Genomic DNA, 26,620 nt, shown 5'->3' on the forward strand with positions numbered 1-26,620 from the left:
CAAATGATAGTCCCACTAAGCGCAAAACAGATGGGATGGCGTATCGCTGCAGAATGCTGTGGTAACCATGCTGGTTAAGTGTGCCTTGAATTCTAAATAAATCACAGACAGGGTCACCAGCAAAGCACCGCCACACAATAACACCTCCTCCTCCATGCTTTATGGAGGGGAAAACACATGCGGAGATCATCAGTTCACCCCACACTGTGTCTCACAAAGACAGTTGGAACCAAAAATCTCCAATTTGGACTCCAGACCAAAGTACAAATTTCCACCGGTCTAATGTCCAATGCTCCTGTTTCTTGGCCCAAGCACGTCTATTCTTCTTATTGGTGTCCTTTAATAGTGGTTTCTTTGCAGCAAATAAACCATGAAGGCCTGATTCACACAGTCTCCTCTGAACAGTTGATATTGCAATGTGTCTGTTACTTGAACTCTGTGAAGCATTTATTTGGGCTGCAATTTCTGAGGCTGGTAAATCTAATGAACTTATCCTCTGCAGCAGAGGTAACTCTGGGTCTTCCATTCCTGCGGCGGTCCTCATGAGAGCCAGTTTCATCATAGCGCTGGATGGTTTTACGACAGCACTTGAAGAAACATTCAAATGTTCTGTATTAACTGACCTTCATGTCTTCAAGTAATGATGGACTGTTGTTTCCCTTTGCTTATTTGAGCTGTTCTTGCCATAATATGGACTTGGTCTTTTACCAAATAAGGCTATCTTCTGTATACCCCGCTACCTTGTCACAACATAACTGATTGGCTCAAACGCTGTAAGAAATTCCACAAATTAACTTTTAAGAAAGCACACTTGTTCATTGAAATGCATTCCAGGTGTCTATCTCATGAATCTGGTTGACAGAATGCAAAGAGTGTGCAAAACTGTTATCAAGGTGGCTATTTGAAGAATATCAAATATATTTTGATTTGTTTAACACTTTTTTGGTTACTACATGAGTCCATATGTGTTATTTCATAGTTTTGATATCTTCACTATTATTCTACGATGTAGAAAATAGTAAAAATAAAGAAAAACCCTTGAATGAGTAGGTGGTCTTAAACTGTTGACCGGTTTGACCATCATACCATCAAGCACAAGTTTCCTTTTAGATGGTCGCCTATGGTCTTCACATATTTAGGAATAATGGTGGATGGTAATCTGAACAACCTCTATAAACTCAATCTGGCCAGTTTGTTGCAAAAGGTGGAGGTTGACCTTTGTAAATGGATGGACTTACCTCTCACTCTACTGGGTAGAATCAATGTAATTCAAATGAATGTCCTGCCCAGATTTCTATATCTGTTTCAATCTCTCCCTATCCCTGTTCCCGCAGCATTCTTTTCCTCTCTCGACAAGCTGACCAGACGGTTTATCTGGCACGGCAAAACCCCTAGGTTTAGCCTGGATAAACTGTCCCTTGATTACGTCAAGGGGGCTTAAACCTCCCCAATTTTAGAATGTACTACTGGGCTGCACAGTCTAGGTTTCTGGCTCAGAGGTTTGACAATGGTCCCTCTCCCTCATGGTTGAACATTGAAAAGCTTGAGGTAAATGATGACACTGGGGCAGAATTGTTTTTACAAATGGGACAGAAAATCTAGAAAAACCATCACAGACAAACCTTTAATCATACATTCTGTCCTGGCATGGTGCAAACTGCATGAGCTGTTCAGACGAGGGGGATTCCTTTCCCCTAAAACCCCTTTATGGAACAATAGATTGATTCCTATGTTTTTCCAGAATAGTAACATTCGACCCTGGTCTGATAAGGGGATCACTCTTCTGGAACATTGTTATGAGGAGGGAGTTCTTATGTCTTTTGATCAGCTGAAACAGAAATACCACTTGCCTAACAGGGACTTCTTTAGCTACCTACAACTACGAAACTTTATTAGGGTGACTCTCAAGGGACAATGGAACCTACCTAAGATGTCACCTATTGAACAACTCTGCCACGCAGACCAACCACTGTTCAAGCCCATTTCCCGTATTTACGATGCTCTTATGTCAGGACTAACACTGCCTGGGCTAGATAAACCCCGACTTAGATGGGTAAAAGATCTGGGTATTGATCTTGATGAGGATCTATGGAGTGACCTATGCAGGGATGGTGTTACATCCACATTGAACTCCAGATACAGACTGATCCAGTTTAATTTCCTCCATCAGCTCTATATCACCCCATCTAGACTGCACAAGTTCAACCCTGATATCTCCTCCCTATGTTTTAGATGTGGCTCAGATGAAGGAACATTCCTCCATTCCACTTGGCAGTGTTCTAAACTACACGGTTTATATATATATTTTTTTAAATTACGCTCGTCTTGTACTGTCGCTTTGTCCTATTGTTGTCTAACATGTTTTCACTTTTATTTTATTTTGAATGTTTTTAATTGGAAAATGCAAAAAAAACAAAACAAATGTTGACCGGTAGTGTATGCATCAAACTGTATGTAAGGCTTGACCGAAATGGTAGCAGAAGGTGAATGTTGAACTTTTGTTGCACACATATCTAGATGATGCTGCGTAAACACACAATAGGTGTGATCAAGGCATTATACCTCAGTGGCCAAGTCCCCAACAACCTGGATGCTCCGGATTTCAGAGGAAATGGAAAGAGAGCCTGTGACGAGACTTCTGCTTTTGGACATTATAACAAGGGTCATCACTAGTTACCACAGCCACAACGTCATAAAACCCCGCCTATTTTTTAAATGTATCTTCTTAAAATTGTATTTTAAACCTAACCCTAACCACACTGCTAAAATTACCCTAATCTTAAATTAAGACCTTAAAGCAACCCACAATGTTTTTACATTTCTACTACGTAGCTGGACTTGACTTTGTGGCTGTGATAACTACTGTAAACCGGTAGAAAGACGCTCCATCTTAACTCTTCCACTACATTTACTGGATTGGTTGAATAGTGCCTCAGGTTGCTCAGTAAGCGTAACAGTATTGATTGGTCCACCAGTCTGCCAGTCATTGTCTAGCTCTACTATCACGCAAGTGACGCCCTAGTTTCTGCAGGTGCAACACTGGGTACTACTGCAACGGAGCTACAGATAAAACAGACAATTCACGGTAAGCCGCAACCTGTATCGTCTGGCGAGGCATTTAAACAAATAACAGTATCACCAAAAAGTGTTTGAATATTTTGGCAGATGTAAATCAAATAATGGAGAGGGCAAATGTAGTCGCAAAATAAGGAAGAGTAACCTTCATTTGACATATAGACAAGGATGCTTCGCTAGCATCAATAATAGACTAGTATGCTAGCTAAACCTAATTGCAGGGAGACATGTATTTTCTGGTGAACTAATGTTTATGCTGTCAATGCGGCTCTTTAAAACGAAGAACAGCGACATTTTGTCATTAAAGCAACAGTCCTTTTGATTGACCGTGAGCAGCTATTATTGGGTAGAAGTGTTTTATTTGTTTTCTTCTGATTGAGTTGTGGCGAGCCCCTGTACCCTTTATCCAGCTTGTGGACCTAGCTAGGAAACAGTGGTGACCCAAAGGGATGGTCTTAGCCTAATTGATCTCCCTGTGACCAAGACGGCTAACTCATGCAAATGCAATTAGCTACCAACATACGTTGACTATAGCAAATGTCAAGTTAAACCGCCTGATGTAACTGCATGTCCATTCAATGTTAGACATGCGCTAAAATCTATTCTCAAGACACCCAGCCATAGCTTGTTAGCCAGTTTAGCCAATGATTGCCTAAGCCGCAACGTTTCCGCCTTGTTGATCTTGGTCGGGTGCGTTGGCAAAGACAGGAGTGCCATAGACGATTTTAGTGTCTGAAATGTCCAAGCAATGTAAAGCAGTAACTATATACGTTCATCAATAACAAAATGTTTTTTTAATTGAATATTGAATTGCTAAACTGTGAATAATAAAAAGATTATCGCAGTGTCGTTTATTTCTGGTTAAACGTTATAAGCGCACTATAATATGCAGCGACAGACTATAGCACCCCAGGGCACGACATGGGACGCTCACTTTACTGTTTTCCCCTATGTTGTTGAAGATGGGGGGGGGGATTGAATAATGTGCAATACACATTTCTTTAGGAATACCCTACATTTGGGAAGAGATGCTAAGGAAATTTCCACCTCCCCAAAATGGGGTTATGGACATGTTATTTGGGGGGGGGGGGTGTAAATCTGTTTTGATCCTGTGCTTTAGTGGAAAGATGTCTTTTGAAAGTAGGTTAGCTGACTAAACTCAACTCCACGATTTACAATGGGGTTGAGTGGCGACTAGTGTGGGCGGGCTGCAGCGCTGACGTCACACAATTGTTTTGAATCAAAAACGACTGATTACAGCACCCAAAGAATAGCCTGCAATTACAGGGAATTTGGAAAGTATTCAGACCCCTTGATTCCCCCCCCCACCCCACCCACAGATTTATTCTAAAATTGATTCAATTGTTTCTCTCAATCCACACACACTGCCCCATAATGACAAACTGGTTTTTAGACATGTTGCAAAAATAACAATTAAATATGAAAGCTGGTGGTTCCTTTTAACATGAGTCTTCAATATTCCCAGGTAAGAAGTTTTAGGTTGTAGTTATTATAGGAATTATAGGACTATTTCTCTCTATACCATTTGTATTTCATTAAGCTTTGACTATTGGATGTTCTTATAGGCACTTTAGTATTGCCAGTGTAACAGTATAGCTTCCATCCCTCTCCTCGCCCCTACCTGGGATCGAACCAGGAACACATCGACAACAGCCACCCTCGAAGCAGCGTTACCCATGCATAGCAAGGTGAACAACCACTCCAAGTCTCAGAGGGAGTGACGTTTGAAAAGCTATTAGCGCGCACCCCGCTAACTAGCTAGCCACTTCACATTGGTTACACCAGCCTAATCTAGGGAGTTGATAGGCTTGAAGTCATAAACAGCGCAATGCTTGAAGCATTGCGAAGAGCTGCTGTCAAATGAATGCTTACGAGCCTGCTGGTGCCTACCACCGCCCAGTCAGACTGCTCTATCAAATCATAGACTTATTTATAACATAATAACACACAGACATAGGTCATTAATATGGTCAAATCCGGGAACTATCATCTCAAAAACAAGACGTTTTTTCTTTCATTGAAATACTGAACCGTTCCGTATTTTATCTAACGGGTGGTATCCTTAAGTCTAAATATTCCTGTTACATTGCACAACCTTAATTCTGGCAAATTAGGCAGCCCAAACTGTTGCATATACCCTGACTCTGCGTGCAATGAATGCAAGAGAAGTGACACAATTTCACCTGGTTAATATTGCCTGCTAACCTGGATTTATTTTAGCTAAATATGCAGGTTTAAAAATATATACTTCTGTGTATTGATTTTAAGAAAGGCATTGATGTTTATGGTTAGGTACACATTGGAGCAATGACAGTCCTTTTTCGCGAATACGCACCGCATCGATTATATGCAACGCAGGACACGCTAGATAAACTAGTAATATCATCAACCATGTGTAGTTAACTAGTGATTATGATTGATTTATTGTTTTTTTATAAGATAAGTTTAATGCTAGCTAGCAACTTACCTTGGCTTACTGCATTCGTGTAACAGGCAGGCTCCTCGTGGAGTGCATTGTAATTGGTTAGAGCGTTGGACTAGTTAACTGTAAGGTTGCAAGATTGAATCCCCGAGCAGTCAATGTAAAAAATCTGTCTTTCTGTCCCTGAACAAGGCAGTTAACCCACCATTTCTAGGCAGTCATTGAAAATAAGAATGTGTCCTTAACGTACTTGCCTAGTTAAATAAAGATTCAATTAAGGTGTAATAATATAAAAGAATCGTCCAAAAATAAAGATTTCCGATTGATTGAAATCGGCCCTAATTAATCGGTCGACCTCTAGTTCATACATTTTTTACGTAGTTATTACACATTGATTACACTATCACTCGTATTTGATATGTCACAATGATTCATCGATATGTATGCAATGATGCTGGTAAGTTGCACCTACAGTGCTGGTCATAAAAAAAAGCTAGCTAGCTCATGGATGCAAACAATGTTCTTCCCCAAAAACATAGCAAAACGACATCATCTGTTTCAGTAGCTATAGTTAGCTAGCTAACTATATAGCTTGGTGTCATCATCTAAAATAACCCTAATTTATAAGAAATGTCTTATTTGATTAACGGTGGTCGGACCCATCTATGTGAAGCTAACCACAATAAGGATTAGCCACTATAGTGGACTTTGCGGTTAGCCTTCAAAATAAAAGTATAGCATAATTCTACTATTTGTATTCGCTGTCAATGACATACTTTTATTTTGAAGGCAAACCGCAAATTCCGCTATTGTGCCTAATCCTTACTGTGTCTAGCTTCATAACACATAACCCGGTCCGATCGAGCCTCACTAGCCAGATGAAGCTAGCTGGCTGCTTATAATTTTAGCTTTGGGCAACACGGTTAAGTATGTCTAAGTCTAAATATTGCTGTTACATTGCACAACCTTCAATGTTGTCATAATTACATTCTAATTCTGGAAAATTAATTACGGTCTTTGTTAGGAAGAAACACAGTTCACAACGAGCCAGGCGGCCCAAACTGTTGCATATACCCTGACTCTGCTTGTACTGAACGCAAGAGAAGTGACACAATTTCTGCCTGCTAACGTATTTATTTTAACTAAATATGCAGGTTTAAAAAAATATATACTTCTGTGTATTGATTTTAAGAAAGACATTGATGTTTATGGTTAGGTACATTTGTGCAAGGAATGTGCTTTTTTTCACGAATGCGCTTTTGTCTGGTCTAATCATCACCCTTTTGGCAAAGTTGAAGTAGGCTGTGATTCGATTATAAATTAATAGGCACCACATTGATTATATGCAACACGGGACAAGCTAGTTAACCTAGTAATATCATCAACCATGTGTAGTTAACTAGTGATTATGTGAAGATAAGGTGCTATACAAAGTGCTATACAGAAACCCATCTTAAAACCCCAAACAGGAAGCAATGCAGATGTAAAAGCACGGTGGCTAGGAAAAACTCCCTAGAATGGCAGGAACCTAGGAAGAAACCTAGAGAGGAACCAGGCTCTTAGGGATGGCCAGTCCTCTTCTGGCTGTGCCGGGTGGAGATTATAACAGTACATGGCGAAGATGTTCAACCATTCATAGATGACCAGCAGGGTCAAATAATAATAATAATCATAGTGGTTGTAGATGGTGCAACAGGTCAGCACCTCAGGAGTAAATGTCAGTTGGCTTTTCATAGCCGATCAGTTAGTTAGAGAGAGAGAGAATAATATACACTTAAATTAACACAGGACACCGGATAAGACAGGAGAAATACTCCAGATATAACAAACTGACCCTAGCCCCCCGACACATAAACTATTGCAGAATAATTACTAGAGGCTGAGACTGGAGGGGTCAAGACTAGAGGTCGACCGATTAATCGGAATGGCTGATTAATTAGGGCCGATTTCTAATTTTCATAACAATCGGAAATCGGTATTCTTGGATGCCAATTTTGCCTTTTAATTTTTTTATTTACACCTTTATTTAACTAGGCAAGTCAGTTAAGAACACATTCTTATTAACAATGACGGCCAAGGAACGGTGGGTCAACTGCCTTGTTCAGGTGCAGAACGACAGATTTTTACCATGTCGGGGTTTCAATCTTGCAACCTTACGGTTAACTAGTCCAATGCTCTAACCACCTGCCTCACGAGGAGCCTGCCTGTTACGCGAATGCAGTAAGAAGCCAAGGTAAGTTGCTTGCTAGCATTAAACTTATCTTATAAAAAACAATCAATCAATCATAATCACTAGTTAACTACTCATGGTTGATGATATTACTAGTTTATCTAGTGTGTCCTGCGTTGCATATAATCGATGAGATGCGCATTCGCGAAAAAAGACTGTCGTTGCTCCAAAGTGTACCTAACCATAAACATCAATGCCTTTCTTAAAATCAATACACAGAAGTATATATTTTGAAAACTGCATATTTATCTAAAAGAAAGGTTAGCAGGCAATATTAACCAGGTGAAATTGTCACTTCTCTTGCGTTCATTGCACGGAGAGTCAGGGTATATGCAACAGTTTGGGCCGCCTGGCTCATTGCGAACTAATTTGCCAGAATCTTACGTAATTATGACATAACATTGAAGGTTGTGCAATGTAACAGTAATATTTAGACTTAGGGATGCCATCCGTTAGATAACATACCGAACGGTTCCGTATTTCACTGAAAGAATAAACGTTTTGTTTTCGAAATGATAGTTTCCCAATTCGACCATATTAATGACCTAAGGCTCGTATTTCTGTGTGTTATTATGTTATAACTAAGTCTATGATTTGATAGAGCAGTCTGACTGGGCGATGGTAGGCACCAGCAGGCTCGTAAGCATTCATTCAAACAGCACTTTTGTGTGTTTTGCCAGCAGCTCTTCGCAATGCTTCAAGCATTGAGCTGTTTGACTTCAAGCCTATCAACTCCCAAGATTAGCCCGGTGTAACCGATGTGAAATGGCTAGCTAGGTAGCAGGTTGCGCGCTAATAGCGTTTCAAACGTCACTCGCTCTGAGACTTGGAGTAGTTGTTCCCCTTGCTCTGCAAGGGCCGTGGCTTTTGTGGAGCGATGGGTAACGCTGCTTCGAGGGTGGCTGTTGTCGATGTGTTCCTGGTTCGAGCCCAGGTAGGGGCGAGGAGAGGGATGGAAGCTATACTGTTACACTGGCAATACTAAAGTGCCTATAAGAACATCCAATAGTCAAAGCTTAATGAAATACAAATGGTATAGAGAGAAATAGTTCTATAATTCCTATAATAACTACAACCTAAAACTTCTTACCTGGGAATATTGAAGACTCATGTTAAAAGGAACCACCAGCTTTCATATGTTCTCATGTTCTGAACAAGGAACATAAACGTTAGCTTTCTTACATGGCACATATTGCACTTTTACTTTCTTCTCCAACACTTTGTTTTTGCATTATTTAAACCAAATTGAACATGTTTCATTATTTATTTGAGGCTAAATTGATATTATTGATGTATTATATTAAGTTAAAATAAGTGTTAATTCAGTATTGTTGTAATTGTCATTATTACAAATACATTTTTTTAAATCGTCTGATTAATCGGTGTCTGCTTTTTTTGGGCCCTCCAATAATCGGCATCGGTATCAGCGTTGAAAAATCATAATCGGTCAACCTCTAGTCAGGAGACACTTGTGGCTCCGTCCGACTATACCCCCGGACAGGGCCAAACAGGCAGAATATAACCCCACCCACTTCGCTTAAGCACAGCCCCCAAACCACTAGAGGGATATCTTCAACCACCAACTTACTACCCTGAACAAAGGCAGAGTATAGCCCAAGAAGATCTCCCCCACGGCACAAAACCGAGGGGGGCGCCAACCCGGACAGGAAGATCACGTCAGAGACTCAACCCACTCAAGTGACGCACCCCTCCCAGGGATGGCATGGAAGAGCACCAGTAAGCCAGTGACTCAGCCCCCATAATAGGGTTAGAGGCAGAGAATCCCAGTGGAGAGAGGGGAACCGGCCAGGCAGAGACAGCAAGTGTGGTTTGTCGCTCCAGTACCTTTCCGTTCACCTTCACACCCATGGGCCAGACTACACTCAATCATAGGACCAACTGAAGAGATGAGTCTTCAATAAAGACTTAAAGGTTGAGACCGAGTCTGCGCCTCACATGGATAGGCAGACCATTCCATAAAAATGTTGCTCTATAGGAGAAGGCCCCTGCCTCCAGCTGTTTGTTTAGATGTTCTCGGGACAGTAAGGAGGCCTGCGTCTTGTGACCGTAGTGTACGTGTAAGTATGTATGGCAGGACCAAATCGGGAAGATAGATAGGAGCAAGCCCATGTAATGCTCTGTAGGTTAGCAGTAAAACCCAGCCCTAGTCTTACCAGGAAGCCAGTGTAGAGGCTAGCATTGGAGTAATGTGATCAGAAGATAGCCCTATTTGGTAAAAGACCAAGTCCATCATATGGCCAGAACAGCTCATATAAGCAAAGAGAAATGACAGTCCATCATTACTTTAAGACATGAAGGTCAGTCAATATGGAAAATGTATATCTTTATCTTTATATCTTCAGAGTTTAAGTCGGGAGATAGTAACTTGTTAAACAACTTTTCCCGTGGCGCCCCAAACTCCTAATGAGTTGATTGTACGTAACCTTGAGGAACTCCGAAATTTACATTTGATTTACATGAATTTAATTGAGTAACATTTAAACATAGTTAGTTGATAAAATAAGTAAGTCATCAGATTAACTCTGATTAACCCCACCAAATTCAAAATACAAAATCGTAATATTAAACATTCATGAAAATACAAGTGTCCTACATAATTTAAAAGCTTAACATCTTGTTACTCCAGCCGCTTTGTCAGATTTCAAAAAGGCTTTACGGCGAAAGTATACCATGCGATTATCTGAGGACAGCGCCCCGCGTACAAAAGCATAACAAACATTTTCCAAACAAGCAGAGGCGTCAACCAAGTCAGAAATAGCGATTAAAATAAATCACTTACCTTTGAAGATCTGCCTCTGTTTGCAATCCCAAGGGTCCCAGCTACACATCAAATGATTGTTTGGTTCTATAAAGTCCTTCTTTATGTCCCAAAAAAGTCAGTTTAGTTGGCGCTTGATTCAGTAATCCACCTCTTTCCCTCGTTCAAAATGCATACAAAGGAATCCCAAAAGTTACCAATGAACTTCGTCCAAACAAGTCAAACAACGTTTCTAATCAATCCTCTGGTATCCTAATATGTAAATAAACGATCAAATTTAAGACTGGGGAATAGTATGTTCATTACCGGAGATAAATAACAAAGTGCGCGCCCTCATCCATGCGCGCCAAAATACTGCAGTCAAAATGGGAGCCACTTAGAAAAACTACAAATTCTAGCTCATTTTTCAAAAACCAAGCCTGAAACTCTTTCTAAAGACTTGACATCTAGTGGAAGCCCTAGGCTCCATCAATTCCATTTATTTTCCCAATAATAAGGATTAGAAATAAAATCTGGATGGATTCTCCTCAGGACTTCGCCTGCCATATCAGTTCTGTTATACTCACAGACATTATTTTAGAAACTTCAGAGTGTTTTCTATCCAATGCTACCGATTACATGCATATCCTAGCTTCTGGGCCTGAGTAATAGGCAGTTTACTTTGGGCACGTCAGTCATCTGAATTTCCAAGTACTGCCCCCGGCCCTCAAAAAGTTAATGATAGTCACGTCACGACAATGCGTAGGCACAGATCTGTGCGGAAAACCATGCGTGGGATCACAAACTGAGTACCACCACCACAGTTTTTCCACAGCAAGAGGTCCTGCACCTCTTACGCCTCGATCACACCGACAGCGTCATTGAGCAAAATAGTACAAGGCATCATCTGGATATGTGTGCAACCAAAGTTTAACATTTACCTTCTGCTACCATTTCTGTCAAACCGTCTACGAATACAGTTTGACATACGTTCGATAAATCAAACGTATGCACCACACAGAACGCACTACAACTGCCTCTGCGATGCTGCAAGGAAAGCTCAGCGTTCCATTGGAAATGAATGTACTTCTGGTGTACCAAAATGAAATAACGATGTGATCGAGGCATTTTATAGAGTATTAGCGCAAAAATATTGCAGAGTTCTTGCACCTAAAGGTAAACAGTACCGGCACTTAAAATGGGTAGCGGCACCTATTTCAGTCCAAGTCAATAATTTAGTAAAAGGTTTTACGGCTCATTGAACATAGTCAACATCAATCAGTATGATCTAATGTACTGCAGTTTTGACAGTTATCTGTCCCTTTCCCAGCAGTAAACTTCTCATTCTATTGGCCACTGCTGTTGAAATATTTCAAAACTAGTTTGATGCCAGAAACATGTTGACTTTTATTAAAACTATACTTTTTTATTAAACTATTTTTAATAAAGTGGAATACTGGTGACATGAGTGATAATAATTTGGTAGGTCAGTCTACTTAACTGCACTATATAAATGAGTCATCCCGCAGTGTTTGTCATTATACCCTGATGAAGACCGCTTATCTGTTGAAACGTTGGACATAAATATTTTTGCATCTGAGCTCCTAGAGTGTGCGGCTCTCCTTTTATTTTTTAAAAGTGTTCCTCTCCGCTAGCCAGCCTAAAGAGGTGTGCGTTTCTTTCGCCTCTAGATCAGTCTACTTAACTGCACATTTCCACCATGGATTTCTGTCATTTTGAATGAAGACATTAATACTTTTGTGTCATCCATCCTCTTCTACAGTGTGCAAATTAAAGGGCCCAGGGGGCTCAGTTGGTTCATGTTCTTTCAATCGCATTCATCACTCTACTCCCACTGTCTTTCGCTAGCAAACTTACATCATTGTATTGACTGGGTCCAGCCAGCTAGTGAACTTGCAACATTGTTTCAACTGGGCCCTTCAGTTTCCCGTATCCTGTATTTGCCTCCTGCATTTCAAATCAAATCAAATGTATTTATATAGCCCTTCGTACATCAGCTGATATCTCAAAGTGCTGTACAGAAACCCAGCCTAAAACCCCAAACAGCAAGCAATGCAGGTGTAGAAGCACGGTGGCTAGGAAAAACTCCCTAGAAAGGCCAAAACCTAGGAAGAAACCAGGCTATGTGGGGTGGCCAGTCCTCTTCTGGCTGTGCCGGGTGGAGATTATAACAGAACATGGCCAAGATGTTCAAATGTTCATAAAAGACCAGCATGGTCCAATAATAATAAGGCAGAACAGTTGAAACTGGAGCAGCAGCACGGCCAGGTGGACTGGGGACAGCAAGGAGTCATCATGTCAGGTAGTCCTGAGGCATGGTCCTAGGGCTCAGGTCCTCCGAGAGAGAGAATGAAAGAGAGAATTAGAGAGAGCACACTTAAATTCACACAGGACACCGAATAGGACAGGAGAAGTACTCCAGATATAACAAACTGACCCTAGCCCCCCGACACATAAACTACTGTAGCATAAATACTGGAGGCTGAGACAGACCCTTTTCAGGTCTCCCAGCTTTCCTTTTGACAAAGTAGGTCAATTTGTCAGCAAGATGCATCAATTAACTTGGGCTACAAGAGTGTAGGCCTAATGACAGTGCCGAATGTCATTACAGTTTTTGGTGTTTTGTAACCGAGCGCGGTAGATTTGTATAGGAGTAAGGTGACTAGGCATCAGGATATGATAAACAGAGTAGCAGCAGTGTGTGTGGAGTCAATATAAATGTGTGTGCATTAGGCTTGGGCGGTATGTCGTTTACTGAGTTATTTGGAAATAGCCATGGGATGATTTTTCACTACCTTCAATACAATTTGAAACTCTTTCTTTGAAGTATTTCAATAAATTGTAATATCTGTAGCTACTTTTTTAAAGTAATAAATACCTGCAGTCAACATTATTTCACATTAGGAAGCTTACCGTAGTTCCCCAAAACAGTTGAGACAGTCATGTGTTTGTTTGTAAATGGCACAACGGGAGAAAGCAGGTCCAGCTGTGTAATAGACTGGGGTCGTGTTTTGTAAATGCAAGTAAATGGTTTTTCTTTTTCTTCAATAGAGTAATCAGGGACGTGCAACTATAGTATTCCTTCACAGAAAATACATTAGTGCAACACATTCATGAGAAAATAGCTTAATTTTGATGACAAGAGAAATGCAACACTATTTGGCTAGCAGCCACACAAGTGGGTCTAAATGAACTTAAAATGAAAAAAAGCCTGGTCTTTTTTTTTTTAAACTATGCATGGCCATCAGATTTCTAATGTTTATTATAAAAAGAATGTAACCAGCTACATTTCCTAAGGTTTTGCTTAAATGTAATCTTGCATTTTTACCGGAGAAAAGTAGCTACACATCAGTCAGAGCGCTGTCTGCTGATAGAAAGCCCGTAAGGGGAATTCTCAGTGGAGAAGTGCAGCTGAAGCACTAAATGTGTCTTGATGTCGAGCAGAAATGACAATAAGAAGCATTTCAGATCTGTATTTACAAAACGCAGAAAGATACAACGCATAAGAAATATCTTCTTTTCCTGTAAGAAAAATGGAGAATTCTGCATTAATCCAACCCCTACATTTGACTTGCTAGTTAATCGAAGTAAGTGGCTGAATTAAGGTGACATCATATTGCTCTCTGCCATGTTTGAGATGTCTAAAGCCCTTTTGGATGAGTTAGTGGCAGCTGTACAAATATCTAGATTTCCTTGTTTTTTTTTACTCTCACTTCTCGGCTGTTTTCTCTCTTCTTAGAGCAGAGCAGGCCGGTTGCCCTAGCGACTTAAGATTTACACACAGACACCACGTGTACACATGCTACTTCAGAGCCGGTACTGTTCTTCCTTCAGACGATCATGCGTCAACTTTGTTCATTTGCACAGTTTCTCTCATTCACATTTGCTTATCCAAACTCACCAAAAATGACATTCGGTAGCTCCTAACTATATATGTATGACTTTATGAGCTGGATTACCTGTCTTTGCAATTAGTTTATTTTTGTTTGCGCTCGTTAGCATATTTAGCTAGCAGCCTCCATGGAAATCCCCTATTGTGCTTTTTTTGTTAACATTCTGGTAATAGACGCCCAATGGGCTTTTTTGCATTTTTGGCGCCCCCTTGTGTACTAAACCAGTAATACTGTATATTCCGGTATGATGATATGAAAATCTGGATACCACCCAACCCGTGTGTGTGTGTGTGTGTTGGCGTGTCAGTGTGCATAGACAGTGCAAAAAATAAAATACAAGGAGCAACTCTGATAGTCCGTGTAGCCATTTTGTTAGCTATTTAGCAGTCTTATGGTTTGGGGATAGAAGCTGTTCAGGAGCCTGTTGGTGTCAGACTTGATGCACGTTCGGAAGCCGATAGAACAGTCTAATGGCTTAGGTGGCTGGAGTCTTTAACCATTTTCCGGGCCTTTAAGGTGAAGTTACCTTTTTATATTAGGCATATAAAATATAAATGGATCCAATACACACATTCCCATACAAAAGGTGCAGAGAGATGCAGTCTATAAGCTTCATGGCTCCTACAGCGGGCTCAAAATGCACTGTTTGAAAACTAATTATTTTGTAGTGGACCAACGTGCGCAGGTCTACTAAGTGATTTGTTTGACAATTGGAAGAGAACCTCTAGGCAGGTTGTGTTCATGCCACATTAATAGGTAATGCATATTTACCATTCAAATTCATGTTTTTACTATTAGTCCCATTTAAAAATATATATATAATTATAATCACAAACTGAAAGTCCTGGGAAAGAAATTTAGACCCCAAATGTCCCGGTGTGATTTGCGCTCTGCTTTTCTCCCTTCAAAGATGGCCTCAGCAACAGCCACCTATGGACAGAAGGAGTCCTCCGACCAGAACTTCGACTACATGTTCAAGATCCTGATCATTGGCAACAGCAGTGTGGGTAAAACCTCCTTCCTTTTTCGCTATGCTGATGACTCCTTCACGCCGGCTTTCGTCAGCACGGTGGGCATCGACTTCAAGGTGAAGACCATCTACAGCACATATGTCAGAGTCAAGGCCCGCGGGCCACATCCGGCCCGCAAGAAGGTTTTTTACGGCCCCTGGGATGATCTTGATTTATTATTAGAACCGGCCCGCAGCAAGCCGGCAGCCCGCAGATCTTTTACACGCACCAATACTACATTTCCCACAATGCAAAGGTGACGCACCGAGCAGTAGGCTGCTTCATTTCAATATTTATTGGCACAGCAGTCGTCAGCATCACAGTAAAATTAACTTTCAGATACCCATCAAAAATGGCAAAACGGAAGGTGGATACTGAGAACCGGGGGTTTCAAACAAGGTGGGAGTCGGAGTATATGTTCACGAAGGTAGCTGGAAAACCTGTGTGTCTTCTGTGTGGAGAAAGTGTGGCGGTACTGAAAGAGTATAATCTGAGACGACATTATGAAACGAAACACGCGGACAAAAACAAGAATATGGACATGGAACAAAGGCTACAAAAGGCAGAGGAATTAAAACGAGGCCTCAAATCTCGACAGGCTCTGTTCAAAAAAGCCAAATCACAAGGCCAGGCTGCTGTCAAGGCCAGTTTTATTTTGGCAGAAGAGATCGCTAAATCAGCCCGGCCATTTACGGAGGGGGATTTCATCAAAACTGCATGATTAAAGTTTGTGACGAAGTTTGCCCAGAAAAAAGGCAACTCTTTTTAAATGTGAGTCTGAGCAGAAACACCATTGCCGAGAGAGTAGACCAGTTGTCCATCAATCTAAAAGAGCAGCTTGTGAAAAAGGGAAAAGATTTTATTGCATATTCCTTGGCTGTGGATGAGAGCACTGACATTTCTGACATTGCCCAGTTGTCAATTTTCATCCGCGGAGTGGACTCCAACCTAAGCGTGACAGAGGAGTTTTTGGCTTTACGTCCTATGCATGGCACAACTACGGGGCATGATTTGTATGAAGAGGTGTCAAGATGTGTAAATGAGATGGAGCTGCCTTGGGAAAAACTCGTGGGTTTGACAACCGACGGAGCACCTGCGATGTGTGGACACAGGAGCGGACTGGTGGCGAAGATACGGGAAAAGATGCAAGAGGAAAACGCGACAGGTGAGCTGACAGCTTATCATTGTATCATACACCAGGAAGCGTTGTGCGGTAAAGCCTTGAAAATGGAGCATGTAATGAGCATCATCACGCGCACAGTTAACTTTATCAGAGCCAAAGGTTTGAATCACCGCCAGTTCAAGGCATTTCTGACGGAGTTAGAAACGGAGCATGGTGATTTGCCTTATCACACAGAGGTGCGATGGCTAAGCCAGGGAAAGGTGCTTCAAAGATGTTTCGAGCTTCGTGAGGAGATTTGTCTGTTCTTGGACAGCAAAGGGAAAGACACAACACAACTCCGAGACGAAATGTTTCTGTGTGAAATGGCTTTTCTGTGTGACATTACGAGTCATCTGAATGCAATAAACTTGCAGCTGCAGGGTCGGGATCGTGTCATCTCTGATATGTACAGTACAGTGAAGGCATTTAAAACCAAACTGACTCTGTGGGAGACGCAGATGCGGAAAGAAAATTTGAGCCACTTTCCCAGCTGCCAGACCATGAAAGAGAAGCTCTCTACCAGTGCGTTCCCGAGCACACAGTTGGCTGATAAAATAGGTATGCTTGCCGCTGACTTTCGACGCCGATTTGCTGACTTTGAAGCACAAAAAAGCAGGTTGGAACTGCTCGGTAACCCATTTGCTGTTGACGTGGAAAGCTCACCACCAAACCTCCAAATGGAGTTGATTGACCTCCAATGCAATGATGCACTGAGGGCAAAATATGCGGCAGTGGGTGCTGCGGAGTTCGCCCGTTTCCTCCCCGGCACAATGCCCCAGCTGCGCATCCAGGCTGCTCAAACGTTGTCTATGTTTGGCAGCACATACCTGTGTGAACAACTGTTTTCTTTGATGAACCTGAACAAAACATCACACAGAAGTCGACTTACTGCTGAACACCTCCACTCAATTCTGAGGATTTCTTCAGCTCAGAGCCTTACCCCGAACATTGATGAACTTGTGGAAAAGATGGGACACCACCAAGTATCACCCTCAACCTCAAACAAGTGAACATTACTGTGCAATCACATATTTAGAGTTTTTACTCAGTTCAAGTTTAAAAGTTAAAATTTAATATTTGTTTTCACTGCATGTTACTTCTCCTTAAACAAAGTGTTGTTTTTGATTAATAGATTTTTGCACTTTATTTTTTTGTATTTCAATCCAATTATATTTTAAAAATATTTCAGTTGAGTGGATGATAGAAAATTGCTATTATTGTTTTTTTCTTTGAAGTAAATTTAGCCCACTTTTGCTAAAATAGAAAATATAGTCTACTGATGGTGCCTTGAATACCGGTTTCTTTCATTTAATGTTCATGTTATGGGGATATTTATATAAAGGAAATTTGTCTTTTGTGTCTGTTGAAAATTAAAGATTACTGACAGAGCCATAAGAAAATATTGCTTTATTTATCTGATCATATTGTAATATATTTGTTAGGTTTTCAGTAGGTTCAATTAGGTTCACTAGACTATATGCGTCATTTAAAAAATTTTCAATGAACATTCGAACAGTCCGGCCCTCGTCTTGTAGCTGATTTTTTTATTTGGCCCTCCGTCCATTTGACTTTGACACCCCTGATCTACAGGAACGACAAAAGGATAAAGCTGCAGATCTGGGTGAGACACTGACCATAACTGATTCTGTCATCCATCCCTCTGTTAACCACAAATGAGGTCATGTTTGTTATTAGGGGTGTTCTGGCTTTAAAGGTCCAATGCAACTGTTTTTATCTCAATATCAAATACTTTCTGGGTAACAATGAAGTACTTTACTGTGATTGTTTTCAATTAAAATGGTTTAAAAAAATAAACAAACACAGCTTCTTAGCAAAGAGCAATTTCTCAAGCAAGAATTTAGCTTGAAGTGTCTAAAAGTGAGGAGAGAAACTGAAAACGACCTGTTATTGGCAGAGCGGTTTGGAACCATGATGTCACAAGGCAGGCCAAAACTCCATCCCACCAACACAGGCTGACATTTCAGGCAGTCTTTTCAAACTGCTCTTACACTAAAAGAGCAGTATCATACTTTTCACAATTTCACATTATTTCTAACTTCATAGTGTGAATATATATATATATAGTTAAAAGTTTGGACACACTTACTCATGCAAGGGTTTTTCTTTATTTGTATATAATAGTAAAGACATCAAAGCTATGAAATAACACATGTATTATTCAAAAAAGTGTTAAACAAATTTAAATATATTTTTTTGATTCCTCAAAGTAGCCAATCAATCAAATGTATTTATAAAGCCCTTCTCACATCAGTTGATGTCACAAAGTGCTGTACAGTAACCCAGCCTAAAACCCCAAACAGCAAGCAATGCAGGTGTAGAAGCACGGCGGCTAGGAAAAACTCCCTAGTAAGACCGGAACCAAGGAAGAAACCTAGAGAGGAACCAGGCTATGAGGGGTGGCACCTCAGGAGTAAATGTTAGTTGGCTTTTTCATAGCCGATCATTCAGAGTATCTCTACCGCTCCTGCTGTCTCTAGAGAGTTGAAAACAGCAGGTCTGGGACAGGTAGCACATCTGGTAAACAGGTCAGGGTTCCATAGCCGCAGGCAGAACAGTTGAAACTGGAGCAGCAGCACGACCAGGTGGACTGGGGACAGCAAGGAGTCATCAGGCCAGGTATTCCTGAGGCATGGTCCTAGGGCTCAGGTTCTCTGAGAAAGAATGCGCGAGAGAATTAGAGAGCATACTTAAATTCACACAGGACACCGGATAAGACAGGAGAAATACTCCAGATAACAGACTGACCCTAGCCCCCCGACACAAACTATTGCAGCATAAATACTGGAGGCTGAGACAGAAGGGGTTGGGAGACACTGTGGTCCCGTCCGACGATACTCCCGAACAGGGACAAACAGCCACCCTTTGCCTTGATGACAACTTTGCCCACTCTTGGCATTCTCTCAATCAGCTTCACCTGGAATGCTTTTCCAACAGTCTTGAAGGAGTTCCCACATACACTTGTTGGCTGCTTTTCCTTGACTCTGTGGTCCAACTCATCCAAAACCATCTCAATTGGGTTAAGGTCAGGTGATTGTGGAGGCCAGGTCATCTGATGCAGTACTCCATCACTCTCCTTGGTCAAATAGCCCTTACACAGCCTGGAGGTGTGTTGGGTCATTGTCCTGTTGAAAAACAAATGATAGTCCCACTAAGAGAAAACCAGATGGGATGGCATATCACTGCAGAATGTGTGGTATCACTGCAGAATGTGTGGTAGCCATGCAGGTTAAGTGTGCCTTGAATTCTAAATAAATCAGACTGTGACCAGCAAAGCACCCCTACACCATCACACCACCTCCATGCTTCACGTTGGGAACGACACATGCGGAGATCATCCGTTCACCTACTCTGTGTCTCACAAAGACACTGCGGTTGGGACCAAAAATCTCAAATTTAAGCTCATCAGACCAAAGGACAGATTTCCACCTGTCTAATGTCCATTGCTTGTGTTTCTTGGCCAAAGCTGGTCTTTTCTTCTTATTGGTGTCCTTTAGTAGTGGTTTCTTTGCAGCAATTCGACCACGAAGGCCTGATTCACGCAGTTTCCTCTGAACAGTTGATATTGAGATGTGTCTGTTACTTGAACTCTGAAGCATTTATTTGGGATGCAATTTCTGAGGCTTGTAACTCGAATGAACTTATCCTCTGCAGCAGAGGTAACTCTGGGTCTTCCTTTCCTGTGGCTGTCCTCATGAGAGCCAGCTTCATCATAGTGCTTGATGGTTTTTGCGACTGCACTTGAAGAAACTTTCAAAGTTCTTGAAATTTTCCATATTGACTGACCTTCGTGTCTTAAAATAATGATGGATGATCGCTTCTCTTTGCTTATTTGAGCTTTTTCTTGCCATAATATGGGCTTGGTCTTTTACTAAATAGGGCTATTTTCTGTATACCACCACTACCTTGTCACAACTCAACTGATTGGCTCAAACGCATTAAGAAGGAAAGATATTTCACTTTTAACAAGGCACACCTGTTAATTGAAATGCATTCCAGGTGACTACCTCATGAAGCTGGTTGAGGGAATGCCAAGAGTGTGCAAAGCTGTCATCAATGCAAAGGGTGACTACTTTGAAGAATCTAAAATATATTTTGTTTTGTTTTACTTTTTTGGTTACTATATGATTCCATACATGTTTTTTCATGGTTTTGATGTCTTCACTATTATTCTACAGTGTAGAAAATAGTAAAAATAAAGAACCCTTGAATGAGTAGGTGTGTCCAAACTTTTGACTGGTGCTGTATATAACACAGGACAATCTGGGTTTTGACTGCACTGGGGATTGCTCCCCCAAATGACAAATGTATCTCATCTTATGGATACATAGTCGCCTGGTTTAGGTGAAAAACTAACATTGACAGATTTAACCACAGTGGTAAGTAATCGCCAACCCTGGCCTTGGAGAGCAAATGTACAGGCTTTTGTTTCAACCAAGCACTAACACACCCGATCCAAAGAATAACTGCTCGACAAGAGCGTGATTAATTGACTCAGGTGTGTTAGTGTTGGACTGGAACAAAAGCTTGCATAACCTGTATGTAGCACACCAGGACCAGGGTTGGTGACTACTGTTTTACCTTATTTTCATATGAATGAGCTCAAAGGTCTTGGCATGCAGGCTAGTTCTCCAAGTTTGATACCAATAGGCTATACAGTAATGGGGGAAAGATGGGAAATATCGCATGACAATAGGCTAGACTCATACTATAATAGTAATATATGCCATTTAGCAGATGCTTTTCCGTACGAAAGTTTGGCTTTTTAGGGGGCGAGTTTGTTTAGGATTTTGTTTACTCTCTTCATATGATCTTGTGAGCACGACCACGTCCCTGTGTCATAAGATAGCTGAAGACCGAAAAAATTAACAGAGATGCTGATAAATGTGTGTGGTTTCCTAAATCGCCTCGATTAATTTGCCAAAGCGGCTGCCATTGCTGTCTCTCAAGTGTAGAATCATTTATGGCCTAATGACGCCCATCTATCGCACTGCTATCTCACTGCTTGTTTAAATGTGAAATATGCATAAATTGCTCCGCCATTTCCGGGTTGCTAAAATTCAAATAGTTCGCCTAATTTCAGTTTGTGACAAAACAAGCAATGGATAGTGTAGAGAATCATTGTACCATCTAAACCGTTGTGAAATATATTTTTAATAAACCAAAAACATTGTTTTCAGCTGTTTGAAGCTGGTGTTCAAAACCGAATGTAAAAGACACAAACTAAACTTAAGAATGGTAAGCATAGAAATAGAGCACATAGAACCGATCTACCACTTCTTAAACAAGCTTTCAAGGAGAGTGGCAGATTTATAACTCTCATTTCAATGTGAATGTGGTCGGCTCGCCCTAAAAGTGACATATTTCAGGTATAAAACAGTGTTTTACCCTGATATACTGCACTGCGGCATGTGCTGGCTATAAATTGATACTATAACTAAACTTCTGACATCACATAGAATATTCTGATGTTAGTATCTTGTCTTTTTTTTAAATCCACAACTACATTGTTATATGCAGCTACAATGTTTAAACGTGGATGTGGGGTTCAACTTAATGCATTCTTTTTATATGCTGTAGTACATTGGGATTTGGATTAGCTTTTTCTGCTATTTTTGTGCGTGATTATGTGTGTGTGTAAGATAATGATTCATTGTGTGATATGTGTGTTTCTCCCAGGATACTGCCGGACAGGAGCGCTACAGGACCATCACCACGGCCTACTACAGAGGAGCCATGGGCTTCATCCTCATGTATGACATCACCAACGAGGACTCCTTCAACGCCGTGCAGGACTGGTACGGGACCTGTGTGTGTGAAACAACTGTATGCATGTTTGTCTGTCTGTATCGGTATATACACAATATACAAAAGTATGTGGACAGCCACGCCCGTTGCCGACAGGTTAATCAAATCGAGCACACCGCCATGCAATCTCCATAGACAAACATTGGCAGTAGAATGGCCTTACTGAAGAGCTCAGTGACTTTCAATGTGGCACCGTCATAGGATGCCACCTTTCCAACAAGTCAGTTCTTCAAATTTCTGCCCTGCTAGAGCTACCCTGGTCAACTATAAGTTCTGTTATTGTGAAGAGGAAAGATCTAGTAGCAACCACGGCTCAGCCACGAAGTGGTAGGCCACACAAGCTCACAGAACAGGACCGCCGAGTGCTGAAGCAGGTAACGAGTAAAAATCGTCTGTCCTCGGTTGCAACACTCACTGCCGAGTTCCAAACTGGCTCTGGAAGCAACATCAGCACAATAACTGTTCGTCAAGAGCTTCATGAAATGGCTTTCCATGGCCGAGCAGCTGCACACAAGCCTAAGATGGTATTGCGAATGGTGTCGCAATACCAAGCGTCAGCTGGAGTGGTGTGAAGCTACCTCCATTGGACTCTGGAGCAGTCGAAAAGTGTTCTCTGGCGTGTTGAATCATGTTTCACCACCTGGCCGTCCATCGGACGAATCTTGGTTTTACTGATGCCAGGAGAACGCTACCTGCCCCAATGCATAGCGTCAAGTTTGGTGGAGGAGGAATAATGGTCTGGGTCTGTTTTTCATGGTTCGGGCATTGCCCCTTAGTTCCAGTGAAGGGAAATCTTAATGCTACAGCATACAATGACATTCTAGATGATTCTGTGCATCCAACTTTGTGGAAACAGTTTGGGGAAGGCCTTTTCCTGTTTCAGCATGACAATGCCCCCGTGCACAAAGCAAGGTCCATTCAGAAATGGTTTGTCGATCGGTGTGGAAGAACTTTACTGGCCTGCACAGAGCCCTGACCTCAACCCCATCGAACACCTTTGGGATGATTTGGAACACTGACTGCGAGCCAGGCCTAATCACCCAACATTCGTGCCCGACCTCACTAATGCTCTTGTGGCTGAATGGAAGCAGGTCCCCCGCAGCAATGTTCCAACATCTTGTGGAAACCCTTTCCAGAAGAGTGGAGGCTGTTATAGCAGCAGAGGGGGGGGACTAACTCTGTATTAATGCCCATGATTTTGGAATGAGACGTTTGATGAGCAGGTGTCCACGCTTTCTTTTTTTTTGTCATGTAGTGTATGTTCTGCAAAATGTGAATAATTTGACGACTGGGTGAAACAATGGCAGTACCAGTCAAGCTTCACTTGCTTTGCCCGCTAGGATGAGGGTCAATGCATGGAACTCAATTTTCTTTAGCTGTGATTGGATCCGTAAAATAACTACAACAGTTGAATGCGTGTGTGTCAGGTCCACCCAGATCAAGACGTACTCCTGGGACAACGCCCAGGTCCTGCTGGTGGGAAACAAGTGTGACATGGAAGACGAGAGGGTGGTGGCAGCAGACCGGGGCCGGCAGCTCTCTGACCAACTGGGTGAGTTAATTACCCAGTAATATAGTAATAAATCCTGTGTCTTTTCCCTATAAAATGAGTCATTGTTTTATGTGCCTACTCTGCTGTTACTGTGTACAGCTGAGTAATTACGTTCTGGTTGCCGGAGTAGTTATTGAGCAACTTCACGCCATAAGTACAAGTTAATGTAAAGTGTTGCTCATTACAACAAATACACATCACGTTACATTCAAACGACTCTTAATTAATCAGACATCTGTCTTTCCTCTCCTCTGCAGGCTTTGAGTACTTTGAGTGCAGTGCCAAGGACAACATCAACGTCAAGCAGACGTTTGAGCGGCTGGTGGACATCATCTGTGAGAAGATGTCGGAGAGCTTAGACAACGCCGACCCCGCCGTCACAGGGGCCAAACAGGGGCCCCAGCTCACCGAGCAGCCCGAACGCCCCCACCAGGACTGTGCTTGCTAAACACCCACTACACACGTACCACACACACCTGACCCCTCACACACCACTTCCTGCAGCCTCCTCAGCTGGTGGAAGAGGTCTGTGATGGGTTTGTGTTTTAGATGGAAGAGCCTGGCTGAAAACTCCGTTATTCCATATTTCAGTCCCCCGTCCATCCATAGGTGTTTAGAGTCCAAAGTTCACATTCTGACTCCCCTTACTGCGGCCTCGAACCTGAAGGGATTTCATGTATTTTTTCGAAGGGCCACATTGCTGTTTACTGTTGATAGCTTTGTTTTTGTTTTTTCGATGTCCTCGATTAGCTGGTTAACAATCAAATTAATTTAAGTGGAGTGAGTGAGGTATGTTCTAAGTCCACATTTGGGATAACAAATATTTTTATGAGATTTGTTTTTTCAAACATATCTGACCAAAGTCCCATGCATATTGGTTATCAGTCATGGTCATTTCCTAATATTTTATCATTGCTGGAGAACTTTTTTTTTTTTTTTTACTCATCTTTTGTTTTTTTTTAGCAAACCTAGAAAAGTGTCTTTAAGTAGAAGAGTATATATAAATGTTCAACTTCGTAATATAATAAATATGCATTTTAGAATTCAAAAATATATAAACAAATGGTGTAAAATTACAATCATTTAAGGTGTAAAAATATCTGTGCTTTGTGAGAGGTGCATGCTGTTTTTTTGTGTTTTTTTTTTTTTTTACCATGGAACATCTAAGAGCTGTTGGACACGTCCCGCTGAATCAAACTGGCTTGTTTGTTTCGCTGTTTGGGTCTGTTGTGAACAACAGTTGAAAATGTAGCTTCTTATTCCTTGTCAGTGTGCATCACTGCTATTCTACAGCACAATCGCCTCTTATTCATGTGTATAACACGAGCACACGCACACACACACACAGTCAGGACAACACTGGGCTACTGCACCCATATACTACAACACTGACCAATGTTAACATCACGTTCCAATCTCTTTCCCATAGTCCGTTTGACTTTTTGATTGATTTTTTTGTTTTGTTTTTGCATGTTCAACGTCACGTTTGTGTGATTTTGGTCTGTTTCAGTGTAAAGATAATTGCTTGTTGGTATATACATGAGGATAACGTAGTCAATGAAATGCACTGAGGCACATGAAGGTACTTGGTCAGTTATGTCACGACCATCTATATTTACACACAGTATTATGTCTTGTTTTTTAGATGAGGTTCTTCATAGATTGTTTGCGGGCTGCACTCTATCACGGTTGGAAAAAAGACTTATCAGTATTGTGTTGGGTGGTTGGTTTAAACCAGGCTGTCCTTTTTGAGATTGAATTGGGTTGACGTACTCCTGCCCGAAAACACTTACATTCCACTGTATGTTCTCCTGATTATGTACAAGCTGTTTCAAGGAACTGCTTTTACTTCCATTTTCCATGTTTCTAAACCAACTGAACCTTTTAGGGTGGGTGTAGTACCAGTGTGAATACTGTATTACTCTCAGAGAGCCTGGTTCTCCAATATTAACTACCAACAAACCTGCTAAAGGTCATGTCTGTTACAAATACTGTTTGTGTTTAGTCTTAAGGCAGCTTTGCTTTAATGTTTTTTCCAAAGACGTCCCAATTAGACTACCAAGCCAAAAATGACACCCACTGGGACAAGACTTGTTTGACATGTTTTTGGAGCTGCACTGAGTAAAAGGCCTGTAGTACTGTAGTACAAGAGAAGCATTTGGTATGTATGCCTACTCCCTGTGGCAGTTTTCAAAAAGGGAGAAGTGTGTAAAGTATAATCAGTACTTTATTTAACTTAGCAAGTCAGTTAAGAAAAAAGTATTATTTACAATGACGGCCTACCGGGGAAAAGTGGGTTAACTGCCTTTTTCAGGGGCAGAACGACAGATTTTTACCTTGTCAGCTCGGGGATTCGATTATTGGCCCAGCTCGGGATTTGGTTACACGCCCAACGCTCTAGCCACTCGGCAACCTGCCGCCCCTAATCACTTCCTATTAAACAACTTTAGTTTTCTTTGTTGATTTTCTGTTTTGCTGTAAACTTGCCTCTGACTTAGGTATGTGTCCAATTCAGCTTTCTTAGCTCTCCGCCCTTCCTTCCCCGTGTAAATAAGCATTTTTTTGTTGGGTTTTAGTCTTGAATTGTGCTGTAATACTGTAACTCCAGGTTTGCTAAAACCAATGAATTAATAAACAAAATATAAAAGCA

At 41.4% G+C, this 26,620-nt stretch overlaps 1 protein-coding gene across 1 annotated transcript; it reads left to right on the forward strand.

Moving 5' to 3' along the window:
- Positions 1–1,063: 1,063 nt before the first annotated feature.
- On the forward strand, positions 1,064–26,620 carry LOC115114228 (ras-related protein Rab-3A-like). Its single transcript, XM_029642307.2, has 6 exons — positions 1,064–3,085; positions 15,331–15,516; positions 18,175–18,213; positions 22,290–22,408; positions 23,846–23,970; positions 24,228–26,620. Exons 2-6 carry the CDS (start codon positions 15,331–15,333, stop codon positions 24,416–24,418), a joined length of 660 nt encoding a protein of 219 aa, XP_029498167.1. The 5' UTR covers positions 1,064–3,085; the 3' UTR covers positions 24,419–26,620.

Source organism: Oncorhynchus nerka, linkage group LG9b (assembly GCF_034236695.1).
Source record: "Oncorhynchus nerka isolate Pitt River linkage group LG9b, Oner_Uvic_2.0, whole genome shotgun sequence".
In the NCBI taxonomy this organism is placed as follows: domain Eukaryota; kingdom Metazoa; phylum Chordata; class Actinopteri; order Salmoniformes; family Salmonidae; genus Oncorhynchus; species Oncorhynchus nerka.